This window comes from Lygodium microphyllum, chromosome 17, assembly GCF_053477565.2.
Source record: "Lygodium microphyllum isolate KBCC chromosome 17, Lygodium_microphyllum_v1.1.10, whole genome shotgun sequence".
Lineage (NCBI taxonomy): Eukaryota > Viridiplantae > Streptophyta > Polypodiopsida > Schizaeales > Lygodiaceae > Lygodium > Lygodium microphyllum.
Window position 1 is genome coordinate 127,307,132 of NC_141151.1, and position 17,778 is coordinate 127,324,909.

A 17,778-nucleotide genomic window follows, 5' to 3' on the forward strand; every position below is an offset into this window, starting at 1 on the left:
GTGCAATCGATGAATTTTGAGGTGAAGCTTTACAAAATTGCGGCGACAAGGATTTGTGAATCGCATTGAAAAAAAAACATCGTTTAACTTGTGACAAGTGAGAGCCCAATAAAAAATCATCTATTGGATGAGTTAGATGACATGTATTAAGCACTTGTTAAACCAATGGTAGAGCTAGATACTCATTACCCTAACCACATAGTAACTCCCTTAGTCAAGTTAATGGTCCACTCATGTACTATTTAAAGGGTTTTGAGATACCAAAAAAGTGTTACCCGATTGGGACCCGTTTTTTTATTGGCTCCTCTACGGTAGGTGTAATATAGGAGCATGGCGGTATAGATATAGAACCATAGAAGAACAAATAAGCATGTCCAAACTTTTTGCTGTTTTCGGCTCATACTTTTTTTTCTCTGAGCGTGAGGTGCATGAACACTTGATTTGTCAATCCGAGGAATAGAATAGAATCATTATTATGGGGAAGTTGCTGGACGTGCGGGGAAAGAGGGCCTTCCTGACATTAGGGCCCGATGATGAAGCAGCCTGCAATGCTGCCATAACCCTGGCTTCCCACGGATGCAGGTTATGTATAGTGAATCCTTTCTTTTCGTGTGCACGTGCAGACAGAGTAATTGGATCAATCATCTCAGCTTCTTAAAGTCATTTCATGAAAATCACTACTGATTAGATCCTTTTTGTCGTTTCGCGCCTCTTTAGAGTAGTTTTAACAGGGGACCAGGACACCCTTAATCAGAAAGCCCAGCGAATTTTAGCATCTTGCAGCCTAATCAGGCCTCACGACATTCAAATTGTGCATTTGGATCTCCAAGATTGTAACCAGCAGTCAGTCGAAACTGCGGCCTCAGCAGCTTCTCAAATATGGGATGGCCTGGACTTGCTTTTGATCTCCTCTTCATACACAGGTATCTCACACTGTCGGCAGCAATCAACTTCTCTCTGGCGATTCTTGGTTGAATTCTGCTCTTCCTCTGAATGCTGCTATGCTTCAAAGTTGAAATCTGCAAGCATGAATTGCACATTTGTTTTGTAAGTTGAGATGGATGCATCGAACGTTGTAGTGCAACTGTGACTGAGTTCTGTGATAATCCTATTTTGAATTCAGTATGTGCCAGACTTTGTGATTATCCTATTCTGAATTCAGTATGTGTCAGACTTTGTGCTAATCCTATTTTCAATTCAGTATGTACCAGACCAGGTTAGACAGATAACCGCAGAACCAGCATCACTACTTACAAGATCAATCTGAGAGTGTAGACAGAATAGATGCCTAGTCAGTCCTCCTTATCGTCCTTGCATTAGGATCTGGGATCCCAAATTTCAGCCCTTGTGTTAGTATCTCATATTTTATTCTTTAAACCAGAGCAATGTCTTTCCACAAAGTGCTTTGTAAACAATACTAGGGTTTCATGGATAAAACACTTGAGAGTGGATGAACATGACAGGGACACAGTGAACACAGACAAGAACGCAAAAGAACAGAACAATAAAGCAATCAATGAATGGATAGAATGTGATACAAACTAGATATGAGATGCACAATGGAAGCAATCAAAACTTCTTTTGAATGCTGAATGAGCTGTACTCTCTCTCTCTCCTTCTCTTCTTTCCTTTATTTTCTCTTTCTATCCTCTCAAGATGGCTCCTCCCTATTGTTCCACTAATGACAAATTACATGGCCCTGACTATCTCACATGAAGTGCTATCATGAAAGCTTGGTTTGTGTAGAAGCGGTTATGGTATGTTGTATGTGGAGCTTGTGAGCGTCTTGTGCATCGTAATCCTCTTCTAGCTGATTTTGATGAGGACAACTATGAAGAAGCTATGCCCACATGGGATACCGATGATAGCCATGCATACTCTTCTCTTTTTTGCTGCATCTCCAAAGAGGCTCTTTTGGCAGTCACTATCTGTAAGACATCTCCTGTAATTTGGGCGAAGCTTTAGAAGTTATACGAGGCTCCTTCGCCCTACGTGTGCTATCACTCTTTATGAACAGCTCCAACAGATGAAGTTCAAGCTGAAGGATACGATTCAGTCTTTCTTACTTTATGTCACACAGATATAGGAGCAGCTTCGACATATGCAGTTTGCCCTTCCAGAGGCTCATCTTGTGGGAACTGTGCTCTATAAGCTCCCTCCAGAGTTTGATGGAGTGGCCAATGCTTTGAGGGGCCCAGACGTTATTGATACCCATCAGTTTTCTATAGATGGCCTTAAGGCTTATTGAACATGAGATGTCTTTGGGTTTATAGGGAAGGCTTCTATCATAGTCTAGCGGTTCCGGTGAGGTCCTTACAGCTTTAGAGGGGTGATAGGAAGTAGTAGTCAAAGGCCTAGTGTAGTGTTATCATTGTGGTAAGAAGAGACATTTGTGCAAGGATTACTAAGAGTTGGCTTTGAGGAAGAAGGAGAAGAAGAAGCAAGATCTAGACTCCTTTGTTGAGTCATCCTCTAGCTCAGACTTTAACTCGGATCCTTTGACTAAGGCCAAGGCCAAGGTGCATATAGGGTTATCTTTTTCAGACCGCGGGAAGGACTTGACTGCCCCTTCTTCTTTTGCTTTCTAGTGTAGGTGATGTGGGCATCCCTTCCGACTCTCCAATACTAGAGAGGAAGTGTGAGAGGGTGGCGTGATGGGGCAGGGGAGCCTCATCTATATATGTATACAAGTGTATAGGTTTAAGAGAGGGGCTTCCGTGATGCATCAACCAAAGTTTGATAGTTTCAAATCTTGGAGTTGAGATTGACATTTGGGTTTATGATGGACTGTTACTTGACAGCAGCGAGCATGATTCTTCTAGCCCAAGCTCACATGAGGGGATACTTTGGTGGTATTCTCCAAGCTAGGATATCCATGGCCATGTATGTTCAAAGGCATTTTTGTTAGGACTGTCTTGTATGCTATTGTGAGACATTGGGGACAGACAGAGAGAGTTGTTATGGTTCTCTATTTTCAGGAGTTGGTACAATTGACATTGACATCAAATTCTCTTTGAGGTACCTTATTGGTGGCTTGATTACCCACTGCTTAGTATCCATGGTTCTATTTTGGTGGTTCTTTGTTGTATGGTCTATGATGAGTCATTATCTTTGTATGATTGTATTGTATCATATCACGATGATATGAGAGAGGATGCTTGTAGTATGTCAGCTCTTGTGTGAGTTTTCGCATGCTAGATGTGAAGATATGCTAGGGTTTGCACTAAGGAAACACAACATGTACAACTAAGAGTGAAACACAAAGACTGAGACAATGATAAGTAAAACTCAAACCCTAAACACAAATCACAAATCGCAAATACAAAATTCAAAACTCAAACATAGAGACAAATAAAGAGAGAAGAAACTCTAAAGTGAATGAATGCTATAAATGTATGTAAGAGTATGTAGAGTGTCCAAGGGTAGAGCAATGGAGTGTTGCAGAGTGACGTTCGTTGGAGATAGATTCCAAGTGCTGTGACCACTAGTCAGAGTGCGGAAGACGAGGAAAACACCAAATGCTGATCACCAGGCATTTAGAAGACAAAGACGATAGTAGGGATGATGCCTGAATAGAGGGCGGCAGTAGAAAACTGTAAATGCAGCAATAAAGCTGTCGCCTGGAGGAGGAAGACCACATCCAACCCTTGCTTGCAAAGAGGAGGACCAAATACAAGCTTTAGGTTGGTTGGAGGAGTGGAGGGCTGCCATTTGATGCTTGGGAATGTAGAGTCCAAATGCAAGTAGCAGGAGGGGCTAGCAATGACGGGGATGTTGAACATAGCCAAGCGTGGGACACCTAATAGTGGGCAGCGGCAATGGATGAAGACACTGTGCATTAAAAGAGTTGTGAAAGGTGTGGCAGCCGTTGCAAATGGAGAACCGCCACATGTGTTGGGGGTAAAGGCGCCTCCGCCTAGCCGCCTGTGTATTACTACACTGATAGTCACTGCCACTGCACACTGCAGGTGGCGGGCGCCCATCACCGTCACTTTATTCTTTATTCTTTTAGTGACAGTTTGAATAAAGGAAGGCCCGGTCACACATTGTGACTGTTGGAGTTCCCATTTCTTGTCTCTCTCTTTCTTGCTCTTGCTCTTCCGCTATAGCTCTCGAGTGCAAGCTTCGATCCTTCTCACCTTTCAACTAGTATCAGAGCTCGGCTTCCCGACTCTTGAGCTTGGTTCGTGGCATTCTCAGCTTCCCATCGACTCCCCACTTGCATTGGGTCTCCTTCCCGGTAGCCATATCCGACTCCTTCGAGCTTCCATCACTCCCCGGCTTCTCGAGCACCTTCCCGGCCCCTTTGGACATCCTCAAGGCATTACATCAGAGGTATTGCTTCATTCTCCACAGGGTTTTGTATTGTTTTTCAGGTCACACAGGCTGTGAACAGTTTGGGGCAGCCACCATTGAAGCTCCCTTGCTTCATATCTAGATTGCCCTTTATCAAGACCTCTTGAGGCTTGTTGTGTGCCCCCTCGGGCACGTACTTGAGCCCCTCCTTAACCCCATTTATGCCACGTGGGTTGCAGGCCACCCAGGATAACAGCACACTGTTTGCGCCTGATTTCTAGGCTGGTCTCCATCTGCATCACAGGGTACTACTCAAGCTCCAGGCCATTGGGCACTTAAATAGGCTTCATCTGAGGCATTTGCACATGCTTTGATGCTTGATATTGAAGGTTTGAGCATTGACATTGCTTATGGTCTGATTTAGCAGTGTTTTGGGACTGTCATAACAGTCCACAGGCAGTTTATAACAGTGCTACAGTAACATTTGATGTTTATGCTCGCCCGGCATTGTCATTTGATGCCCGGTTGGTTCCGTATGATGTCTACATGTTAGGGGAATGTATGCCTATTGTTTGGCAACCATTTGGAGCTGATTTTGATGTTGAAATTTCTCAGTTTTGACAGTCATTCTTGGCTGTAATAAAAGCGGGCTGAAGCTATTACACATGCCTTGGGTTATGCCTATTGGCTCCGGCCTATATCTTGGATATATGCCATGAAGTATTGATCTTCGAGGTACGACTTCGAGCTTGGATTTCATTCCGGATGCTTTTGGAAGAGCTTTGACATTACGCACTCATTGACATGGTTCATGCTTGACAGTGGTATATGCTTTGACAGTGATGTTTCTTGGGTTTATGCATACCCGTTGCCTACGGCTTGATACTCATGTCCCGGTTGATTACCCTATGCATACGTTGAGCTTGAGTGCTCATTGAAGCTCTACCTTGGATGCATTTTGGATTATCTGGAGTTGTCTTGGATGTTACTTGGCTTGTCAGAGTTTGGATTGGGATGTACTTGATGTTTTACATGCTTATGGATGCTACATACGGATGCTCTACTGTCTACATGTTCGGGATGTACTATTGATGTATTGTCTTGGACTTATGTCATTGGCACTGTGTCTTGCCTTGGTTTGAGCTCTTGAGCTCGTACATACGGCTTTTGTGCCAGTGGGAGCATTCTTGAATGCTTATTAGACATTGAGCAGGCGGTGCTTTTATGCATTGAGTAGTTACATGCTATTGAGCAGTTATAGACACTTGAGACTTTGGGATTTCTTACCCTTTGGGATGATACATTATATGTCTTGGTTCACTGTATGCTTATGAGCTGAGTCTCAGATTTGGATCCGTATCTTTGTGAGTTGACACCTACTTGCATCAAGTTTTGGTAGTGGCACGAACGCTTTGCCCCGTTGACTGGGGGATGTGCCTACTCACTGGCAGATGTTTGTATGACATGTTTGGGTGTTGGATTCATGCTTATCGACTGTCATATACCTATGTTATGCCTGCATGATGCCGGCTTTGGTCTTGGCAGTATCTGATTGACTTGGGATCCGATTTTGGCACTGTTAGCTCTCATTTACTGAAATCTGTAATTTATTACAGCAAGTATATATGTATGGACTGACATGGATTTTTCATGCTGAAATATTCTGAAATGATGTACTTTCACTAGTACTTCGTGGGCAACAACTTTGGTTACACTTTTCTCGCCATTTTCTCTCGATTTTGGTGATTTTTTGATCATTTTCTGCAGTAAACAACAAGCAGTTTTGAACTATCTACACTCTTCCAGCTTGCATTATGACGAGTTCATCCACTGATCATGCTATTTTTAACATCACTAAGCTTGATGATACGAATTACTCTTACTGGAAGAGCCAGATTTGGTAGGTGTTGGTGCAGAAATCGCAGATCAAACCTTTGCGGTTGAGCGGGTATCCGCCTGCAACTATGCCAGATGAGGAATGGCTTGAGCTTGATGAGTTATGCAAGTCCACTATTGTATTATCTCTCACAGAACAGGTTCATTACAATGTATTTGAGGAAGAACAGAGTGCATGGCAGTTGTGGGATAAAATCAAGAATCTCTATGATAAGAAAAGTCTAGCGAGCCAGATGTATTGACTGAAGCAGCTTATGGGTCTGCGCATGAAGGAGAATGTGACTATGTCTGCTCACTTGAGCCAGTTCCATGCTATACTCAAGAACTTGACTTCGTAGGATATCACTTTTGCAGAGGATGTCACTCCTCTTTTCTTGCTTGGTACTCTTAATAGTCATGGAATGTATTCCACACTGCATTATGTGCCTCTACTGCTACCTTGAAATTATCTGATGTTGAGAGTACTCTTCTGCGGGAAGAGGTTAACTGTAAGAATTTGGATGCCTCTCGTGTGTCGCATGCTATGACAGTTAGAGGCAGGAATGATGGATATGGAAAGCATGGCAGTGGCAGTGGCAGTGGCCGTGGACGGGATTCTCAGAAATCTCGGTCCAAGTCTCGTGGGAAGTCACGTAATAAATCCCGTGGTAGGAATGCAGATGTTACTTGTCACCATTGTGGAAAAAAGGGCCATATTAGGCCACAATGCCATAAACTGCGCAATGAAAGGCGCAAAGACAAGGGGAAAGACAAAGTGCAGGATAATTTTTCTGATCACAGCATAGTACCTGCAAAGTCCAGTGTTAAAATTGAAGAGATCAATGTTATGCAGCCTGAGGATGTTGATGATGATGATTATATCCTTGCAGCTTCTTCTAGTGCTTTGCAGATGACAGAGATATACTCTATGTATACACAGTGTTGGCTCTTGGACTTAGGTGCGTCCTTTCATGTGACACCTTGCCGAGAGTGTTTTCATTCATACCGTACTGTTTCGGGTTCTGTGCGCTTGGGTGATGACAGCTCTCTTGATATTGTGGGCATTGGTGATGTTAGACTGCAGTTTCCTTCTAGCAGCAGTTTTGTTATGTAGGATGTACGTCATGTACCTGCTTTGATACGCAGTCTCATGTCAGCTGGACAGCTTGATGATGTAGGCTATCATGTATCTTTTGGAGACTCTGTATGGAAGATCACTCGTGTGGTAGACTTGTGATTGCGAGAGGTACCAAGGCTGGTAGCCTCTATCCCTTGATTGTATCAGCTTCTTCCCTTGATCATGTTTTATCTGTGGATTCTATCCCACATGTATCTCTTTGGCATGCTTGTTTGGGCTATATGTCTTTGAAGGGAATGAAAATGCTTTCTAGTTTGTAGTACTTACCGCCCCTTGATTATGCATGTTTTGATTCATGTGAGCATTGTCTTTATGAAAGGCAGACTAGGTCTACGCATAAAAAGTCTGGTAGGCCACGCATGAGTGAGCCCTTGGCATTGGTACATTCGGATGTCTGTGGGTCCATGCCTTGTCAGTCTATGGGTGGTGCCAAGTATTTTGTTACTTTCATAGATGATTTTTCACAGAAAGTTTGGGCTTATCCCATTAAGCTGAAATTCGATGTCTTGGCTGTGTTTCAGAGATGGCTTGCATTGGTTGAGAACCAGTTTGGGTATAGGCTAAAATGCCCGAGGATAGATAATGGGGGTATGTCTCACGTGCTTTTGAGCAGCTATGTGATGAGAGGGGTATTAAGCGTTAGTTGACCGTCCCCTACACCCCCCCCAGAATGGTTTGGCTAAGTGGATGAATAGAACCATCCAGGAGCGTGTACGTAGTATGCTTAGCCATGCAGGCCTACCATAGAGCTTTTGGGCTGAGGCAGTTAGTACAACTGTGCATGTCATAAACAGATCACCTTCTAGTGGTTTGGATTTCCAGGTTACAGAGGAGATATGGACTAGAAAACCTCCCTCTTATGCGCATCTCCGTGTCTTTGGATGTGAGGCATTTTGCCATGTGCCTAGGGACAAGAGAAGTAAGCTAGATCCTAAGAGTGTCAAATGCATTTTCCTTGGTTATGGGGATGTAGGCGAGATGGGTTACCATCTCTGGGATCCGTAGTCGCGGAAAGTCATACGCAGTCATGATGTAGTCTTCCATGAAGACAAGATAGATAGGCAGCCTGAGAGAGTTGTTAAGATCCGCAAGGTCATATTTCAGGAGCCGAGAGCTCCCACACAGCCAATTGGACAGCTCACAGCTGCAGTAGATGCTCATGGCCAAGATGTTGGACAGGTAGCTGGGCAGGCAGCAGAGCCTGCCGTGAGACGGTCTACTAGAGACAGACGTCCACGTGATAGATTTTAGCCCTTGATGCATTATGTCTTGGTTACAGATGCAGGAGAGCCTTTCACTTATGATGAGGCTATGCGCAGGGGTGACAGTCACTCCTGGGAGAGGGCTATGTAGTCTGAGATAGACTGCTTGCATAAGAATGGGACTTGGGATTTGGTTTCCTTGCCTACGGGCAAGAAGGCTTTGCCATGCAAGTGGGTGTATAAGCTGAAAAGTACCCCTGGACACCCCAAGCCGGCATACAAGGCTAGATTTGTAGCAAAGGGTTTTAAGCAGGAGCATGGTGTGGACTTTGATGAGGTCTTTTCTCCTGTGGTTAAGATGACCACACTGCGCTTAGTCTTGGCTTTAGTTGCTTAGCTTGACTTGGATTTATACTAGATGGATGCCAAGACGGCTTTTTTACATGGGGACTTGTATGATGAGATTTATATGGAGCAGCCCAAGGGCTTTGCAGATCCTGGCAGGGAGCGCCTAGTGTGCAAATTGAAGAAAAGTCTTTATGGCTTGAAACAGGCACCTAGGGAGTAGTATCATAAGTTTGATGCCTTTATGCAGTCATAGGGCTACAGCAGAAGTGCTATGGATCCGTGTCTTTACACAAAGAAAGCCCGTGATGGTTCTTTATTGATTTTGGTCCTCTATGCGGATGATATGTTGATGGAAAAGCTCATGATGAGCTAGATGCTCTTAAGGCTCAGCTCAAGAAGAGCTTTGAGATGAAAGATCTGGGACAGGCCGCTCACATACTTGGTATGCGCATTAGACGCGACAGGCATCAGGGACTCCTCTACTTGTCACAGAGGGAGTACATTCATAAAGTCCTTGAGCGCTTCCGCATGTAGGACGTAAAGCCTATTGGCTGTCCATTGCCTTCTTATGTGAAGGTATCACAGGCTGATTGTCCACAGACATATGAGCAGAGGGCCGAGATAGCCAAGATTCCCTATGCATCCGTAGTTGGCAGTCTTATGTATGCTATGATAGCCACTCGTCCAGATATTGCCTTTGCAATTGGTGTTGTGGCACGCTATATGGCTATACCTGGTAAGAAGCATTGGGATGTCGTGAAGGGTATCATGAGGTACCTGAAGGGCACTGCAGATATATGTATATGCTATGGCAGCCAGGATACAGGAGTCGTGGGGTACACTGACTCTGATTATGCAGGACATGCAGATAGTAGGAAGTCCACTTCCGGCTATGTATTCACCTATGTTGAAGGTGCTGTTTCTTGGATGTCCAGGGTGCAGAAATGCACGTTCCTTTTTTCTATAGAGGCCGAGTATGTTGCAGCCATTGAGGCTTGCAAGGAGGCCATTTGGTTGGGTCGTTTGATTGCTGACCTTAGTATTGATGCTATCCCTACACTGCATTCGGACTCTATGAGTACTATTCAGTTAGCCAAGAATCCGGTCTTCCATGCGAAGACGAAACACATTGAGGTGAGGTATCACTTCATACGTAGGGTCGTTGAGGACAAGTCTGTTGATCTTGTCAAGATCTCGACTGACCAGAATCTTGCAGATCTGCTCACGAAAAGCCTCTCTACAGAGCGCTTTGCCTTCCTCAGGAGGTTGATGGGCGTGGGATGAGATGACGTCTTTCCTCATTCTGTTGTACATGTGTACATGTTGTACTGTCTTTTTCTTTTTCTTTTCACTCCTCACTAGGGCAGATTCACCTTTAAGTGGGAGGTTGTTGGGGGTAAATGCGACTCTGTCTAGCCGCCCGTGTATTACTACACTGACAGTCACCGCCATTGCACATTGCAGGTGGCGGGTGCCCATCACCGTCACTTTATTCTTTATTCTTTTAGTGACAGTTTGAATAAAAGAAGGCCCGGTCACACATTGTGACTGTTGGAGTTCCTATTTCTTGTCTCTCTTTCTTGCTCTTGCTCTCCCGCCATAGCTCTCGAGTGCAAGCTTCGATCTTTCTCACCTTTAAACATGGATGAAGTCTATTGGCTGAAATTTGCATAAGAGAGGTGAGACTGAATGGTGAGCATCTTGTCTCTTAAAGGGTGCCCCAAAAAATTAGGGTTTTGAGAGACTAGAGAAACTCAAATTTTTATTTATTTTTACTAATTAAGCATGTTTTGGGATTGTTTAAAGATGCTAATTAGTGTAAAGCACGTTTTAGCTTAACATCCCCTCTTAGGTTTAAAATTGAGCCTAAAAGGAAAGGCTTGTAATATTTACTTCAAGGAGTCCCACCCCAAAGGAGCCAAGGCATCGGACAAAGGGTACACGTCGAATGCCTTGTGGCCTACCAAGACTAGAGAGGCAATGGTTATCTTACCATGGGAGTCCAAATAGTCACCCCAGAGAGGTCATGGCATTGGACAAAGGATGCTCGTAGGCTGCCCAGTGGTCTACCAAGCCCTACAAAAGCGGATGGGACCACATTGAGCTTTTGTATGTGTGTGTGGTTTGTTTAAAATGGGTTGGTTGAAAATTAATTTTATGGGTAGCGACCAATTAAGTAATAGTGATTCAGAAGTTGGGAGGAGGGATGGTACACCCAGCATATCACAAAACTGTATAAGCTTACCCATCCACTCTAGAATGTTGATGACGAGGGAAAGGTGATGAAGTACCATGTGAAGAAGAATGGTGGTGTAATCCGCGCGTGGAAACAACTTAGGATTTGTCCAGTAGTGCTTTACACAATGGGATGCACAGTATGTTACATGTTGAAGAACGCTCATGGAGTAGGTGCCGCTTAGATAGTGTCCCTCGTGGGAAAATTGTTCACTTGCCCAAGCGCCCTTTACAAAGAATGATAAAATCATGCAATGCATAGAGGAAGGTACAATAGGAGGGAAGGTCGATGTCAAAGACAAGTGCTGAAATTTATAGAATAACAAGAAGGGTAGGAAACCCCTCTCAACTTGGGTGTCGATGCTGAAGAAGGACGAGGAGCCTAATGAGATTGGTCTTCATGTGGTGCCGAGAACTATGTGGTTGAAGATGATGAAGGATTCCTACTGGAAGAGCAAGGATAGAAGACATCACCATGATACTATCAAGAGAGATGCTGCATGATCCGCCGTGGGAGGGGAAGCCTCCATGCTGTAAAAAATGACAGGTATGCTTTGATACCATGTCAAAATAAGCAATGGTGCAGATAGATAGTAGGGTTTGTAGGGAGTAACACATGGTATGTACGGCAAACACTTAGAGAGAGGAGAAACTTAGAAACATAAGAACACAGTGATGATGCACTAAATCATGCTATGAGAAGAAAAGTTGATACAACAGAGCCAAAGCTTAGAAGATAATTGCACTGTCCTATTCGAATCAGGGGGCAACACCTTGTGGGAATCTGCACAATGGAGGGAGTGAAATGTAGTTCTCTGGGTAATGGGCTATCAAAGTAATCATTGGAAGGTGAAAGACAACTATCGAGGGAGCCAACCGCAATCCTTTGTGTTGTGCTAAGAAATGCACTTAGCCACTTAAACAGCCCCAAAGCATGTTTATTTTAGGCTTATTTTAGCCAAAACTCTAAAATGGGGAGCAGATTGAGAGAGTTAAGCGAGAGAGAATCTAGAACCCTAATTTTCTATAATAGGCAGCCAGCCCTCCACTCTTCTCTAATCTCGTTTTTGCAGATTTCATGTGTTTCAGCTTACTGCCCACACCACGTTCGCGGAGGACATCTCAGCCGAAGCTGTCCATTGTTGTCTCCATTAGTTGGCGCTTGATTTCCAGCCCTCTTCACGCAGTTTGGAGTTGATTCCAGTCAAACCGCTGCTATTCCTATACAGATCTGCTGCCATACGGCATGCCACATCATCACAGTCCTGCTGCCTGCGTTTTTAGTCTTTCTCTCTCCTGAAGGCTGTCCTGCCTACGATTTTAGTCTTTCTCTCTCTTACAGGCTGTCCTGTCTGTGTTTTTAGTATTTTTCTCACCTGCTGCCTACGTTTTTAGTCTTTCTCTCTCCTCACTGCTATGTGCATCATATCCGGCTTCTCACTGCTGTGTTTGACATTTGGAGGCTGCCTGGCTGCGATTCGGGATCCGTTCGGAGTACAACACACTCTCCAGCTCATTACCCCTACCCTGATCCTTGAGATACAGGAGTTTGAGGTCCAGTATTCATTCACTGCATAGTGTGTTTGCTGTATGAGCATCGTATTATTTAGTAGTTATATCACTTCATTTATTTATTGTGTTCATTGTCTCTGAGTTACCCTAACCCTAACTGTGTTCTTTTATCAGTGTGTGCTTTGTTGTACGGTTTCCGTTATGTTTCTGTGTTAGGGCATTTCTTTATATGGTATCAGAGCCTGTTACTCTCTGAGAAACCTATGCCTTTGATCTGAAAGCTCTATACAAGAAGCAAGAACATCAGTAGGTTCAAATGACTTAAACATATCAACACTGATTTAGTCTCCAGAATCAACTATGCCCAGAACCAAGCGAGAGGCCGATCAGCTTGCTTCACAAAGTTCCGACATGGTGGAAGACACTTCTGATTACATGGAAGAAAAGCTAGGCAAGTTGATCTCTGAATAATACAAACTGATCATAGCTTATCGACGAAAGAAAATCAGGGAGCTTGATCGAAGGATTGCCCTTCAAGAAAAGCTTCTAAATGAAGGTATGCATGAATTTCTCTCTTTAGATGTTGCGCATAAATTTGATGATGTTGGAGGGCTGTCGAGACCTCCATTAGGGACGACGGACCTCCCTCTTGGAGAACAAGACCTGGAGTATGTTCCTTTCTTTCATCCTCTTCTGTCCACTCTGGTGCAAGGTACTTTAGATTCGTCTTTTGTTCCTTCTTTTACCTCTTCTGCTTTGCAATATTTTGGTAGAGATCCTGTGGAAGAAAGAGTCCAGTCTATTGACTACGGAAAGGTCCTCTTGAGGATCAATTCTTGTATGTTAACCCACCCATCCTACCACATTCTTCCACTGCTTCTCTACTTCCATTCACACCATTGACATTTCCATTTTAGACACCTCATGTCGCACCACACATCATACTGGGGGGTTATGGAAACATAGGCACATCCTTTAGGACCTCATCCTTACCTCTGTCGAGCGGTGTTACACCTATTTGGAATCATTGCAGCCTGGGTATCCCCCCTAGTCTCTCCTGAGTGTGGATCAGTTGACTTCACAGTTTGCCTCCATGGCTTTACCTAGTGGACCTTCTGGTCATATTGCTGTGCCCCAGCCTCACTTTGGACCGGGCTTTTGTGTCCTAGCGTCTCTATCTACACTGGTACCTTATGGAAACATTCACGTTCCCGTGCCCCCGCCTCAATTGACACTCATTGAACACTCAGAGCCTACTTCTGCCTATCCATCTTTTCCCTCTCCTCCTTCTTATCATCAGACACATCCACCTCCACCATCTTATCCTACCTACCCGACACCACATGGTTGTAGCTCATCTTTTGCCAAGCAAGCATTTAATGACAAGACTCGTTTTAACGGGTCAAACTTTACTACTTGGTCGAACTTGATGAGACATGTCCTTGACTCCTAGAACCTATGGGATCTTGTGCAGGGGTAGACTGATTCTCCCTAGAGACATCAGATGCGAGTCTCACCCATATCTGTGAGTTGCCTCTCGATGAGGTTACCATAGAGGCCCACTCAACACAGCCAAGCACTTCAGCTCCTGTTTGGATTATGGACAATGGAGCTACACATCCCATGACTCTTATAGAGGACATCTTCCATACACCCAAGCCCCTGTAGACGGGCGGGTCCACATACAAAACAACTCCTCGGTCAAGATTCAGGTACAAGGTTGCGTCAGTTTTGTCACTAACAAGGGTCCGGGATCTGGCTACGCTGGACAATGTACATCATGCCCCTCAACTTGGGGTGAACTTGTTATTTCAGCAGCTTTGCCGGTTGGGGCGAGCGGTTTTCTTTACAACGACCACAATCGAGATGCTCGACTCTCTGACTGGTTTAGTGATTGCTCGCGGTGAGGCACAGCCTTATGGCCGATACCACATGACACTTTTTGATTGAGCCGACAGCCGAGGGCTCCGTGTTCCATAGCTTCTAGGCCTTAGCCATATCTTGGGAACCTACGAACAATGAGCGTCTTTGGTATTTTTGTTTAGGGCATCTTGGTTATGACTCACTTTATGAGTTGTCACGCCATGAGCTGGTTGATTTGGGACCTTATTACAGGTGAAGATGTATGTCTAGAACTACTTGATCAATTGACAAATGAAAACTATAATATACGGCCCTACAGCGTATGGTCCTACCATATGAAAATTTGTTTGATGAGAAGATAACTCTAGGGCCTTATTACAGGTGAAGATGTTACTACTTGATGAGTCTACTAAAGATGAGAAAAAGGCATATAAGGATTGAACTGGAAAAAATAGGAAAGTCTTTTATTGGATATCCACGCCTGAGCTCACTTGAGATGTTTGTAAAGCTTGTCAACTCAGGAAGTAGCATCGTATCCCATTTCCTTAGCAGACCTCACATAGAGCTGAAGCGTCTCTTAGATTGATTCATGTTGATCTTTGTGGGCCAACATCCATTGTTGCCTTAAATGGTGCGCTGTACTTCTTTTTGATAGTGGATGATCATTCTATATACATGTGGGTGTACTTCCTCAAGCAAGTCTGATGCTTTCACATACTTTTCTGCTTGGGTGCTGCTGGGTCATAACCAGACTGGTCATCATGTCGGTTGCATGAAGAGTGATACCGGTGGTGAGTTAATCTTCCACGAGTTTTCCGAGTTTCTACAGAAGCATGGCATCTCACACCAGGCCACCTCTACTAACTCCCCCTCTCAGAATGAAGTCGTAGAGCGTAGGAACCGGACAATCATGGAAATGGCACATGCATATACCTATTGCTCCGTTGTAGGAAAACCTCTTTGGTTAATTCACACTAGGTTAGATTTAGCTTACTTAGTTAGCATACTCAGTCAGTATTTCACAGCACCTAGGATGTTACATTGGATTGCATGTCTTCGTGTGTTGTGTTATTTACGGTGTACTTATTCTTATGGCCTGACATATGGTTCTGGTTTATGTTTGCAGGGGTACATTGATTGTGATTGGGCAGGAGATCAGGACACCTGGTGTTTCCATGGCTACTACCTCTTTACCTTGGGCACGGCTCCCATTTCTTGGTCCAGCCGTAAGCAGGAGATGGTGGTGGCTTCCTCGGCTGAGGCTAAGTATTGGGCTCTCTTCAATGGTACCATCGAGGCCATCTATCTGAGGAGTTTACTGGTGATACTTCATTTTCCTTGGGTCTCTCCCGTAGTTGTCTACTGCAACAACCAGAGTGTCATTGCCCTTGCGGGCAATGCGATCCTCACACCATAGACGCGGCATGTGGGAGTCCACTTTCACTTTTCTCGAGAGCAGGTTGAGCTAGGCACTATTCGCCTAGAGTTTATGCCTTCATCAGATAATTTTGTAGACATTTTGACCAAAGCGGTCAACTGGCCGGTTTTTCAGTACCTGCTTCCCAGGATTGGCTTGGGTACACCCTCCTCTACTTCTTCAGCTTGACGGGGAGAGAGTGCTTTCCTCTTGTTTTTTCTTCCGGTTTGAGAGGGGGCAACTTCTACTCTTGATCGTGACAGTGATGATGCTTATAGTTTTTAGACATTACATTCATTTATTCTTTTGTATTGTATTATGGACATTTGTAACTTCATCCGCACTGTCAGGATGACCTGATTGTAAAAGGGCACTTGGACAAGTGAACAATTCCCCTGCAAGGGCACTGTCCAAGTGGCACTGTTGCATAGCATATTGCATGAGCATGACATCTTGCATCTCCCTTTGCATTACCCTATGCATTGGCATTTTGTTCATATAAACATGCATCTGTGCGCATTTATCCCTCTTCGGTCTTTTGGAGCGGTCGACTCTAGGATCCACTATATTCGTGGCATAGCACATGGCAGTTCTCCTAAAGGCAGTTTTCCTACCGTTGCTTGCTTACTTGCTTTGCTTGACTTGCTAAGCCCACCATCATCTTTTTTGCCTCTCCCCATATTTACTACATGATAGGCACACACACACACACACATTTATCGTCCTTAGGCACTTATCCTAGTCAGTGTGAGGGATTGACTTGCTAGTTTTGTAAATGACTTGGGTTTAAAACTCTCTTTATCTTTTCCTATCTGTCACTTAATCGGCCGCTGCCCCTATATTACTTAAGTATTTTCAAAACACTTTTCAAACAACCACAAAAACAAAAAACCAAACAAGTCCATTGTTGTTTCCATCCGCCTTTGTAGGACTTGGTAGACCCTTGGGCAACAGCCGAGCACCCTTGGTTCGATGCCTTGGCCTCTCTGGGGTGATCACTTGGGCTCCTTTGGTAAGATAACCATCGCCTTTGTAGTCTTGGTAGGCCACTGGGCAGCCGACGTGCACCCTTTGTCCGATGCCTTGGCTGCTTTGGAGTGGGACGCCTTGGGGTAAATTAAAATTTAGGTTGGTCTACTTTTCTAGTCCTATTTTGGGCTTGAGAGGGGGTGTTGTGCTAAGAAGTGCACTTAGCCACTTAAACAGCCCCAAAACATGCTTATTTTAGGCTTATTTTAGCCAAAACCCCAAAATGGGGAGCAGATCGAGAGAGTTAAGCGGGAGAGGATCTAGAATCCTAATTTTCTATAAATAGGCAGCCATCCCTCCACCCTTCTCTAATCTCGTTTTTGCAGATTTTAGGTGTTTCAGCTTGGCATCTACACCCCGTTCGCGGAGGACATCTCACCCGAAGCTGTCCATTGCTGTCCCTATCAATTGGCGCTTGATTTCCAGCCCTCTTTATGTAGTTTGGAGCTGATTCTAGTCAGGCGACTGTTGTTCTTGTGCAGACCTGTTACTGTACAGCCTGCCACGTCATCATAGTCCTGTTGCCTATATTTTTAGTCTTTCTCTCTTCTCATTGCTGTTTGCATCAAATCTAGCTTCTCACTGTTGCGTTTGCCGGTGTTTGACATTTGAAGGTTGCCTTGTTGCGATTCGGGATCCGTTCAGAGTACGACACACTCTCTAGCTCATTATCCTTGCCTTGATCCTTGAGATACAGGAGTTCGATGTTCAGTATTCATTCACTGCATAGTGTGTTTGCTGCATGAGCATCGTATTATTCAGTAGCTATATCACTTCATTTATTTATTGTGTTTATTGTCTCTAAGTTACCCTAACCTTAACTGTGTTTTTTTATTAGTCTGTGCTTTGTTGTACGGTTTCCG

At 44.4% G+C, this 17,778-nt stretch overlaps 1 protein-coding gene across 1 annotated transcript in view; it reads left to right on the plus strand.

Moving 5' to 3' along the window:
* The first annotated feature begins 346 nt into the window (after nucleotides 1-346).
* The window catches only part of LOC148022337 (uncharacterized), a 64,920-nt gene continuing 47,488 nt past the window's right edge, over nucleotides 347-17,778 (plus strand). The window contains exons 1-2 of the mRNA XM_087696734.1: nucleotides 347-582; nucleotides 718-923. Of these exons, the coding sequence (XP_087552860.1) occupies nucleotides 476-582; nucleotides 718-923 (313 nt within the window). The 5' untranslated portion in view covers nucleotides 347-475. The remainder of the gene's footprint in view (nucleotides 583-717; nucleotides 924-17,778) is intronic.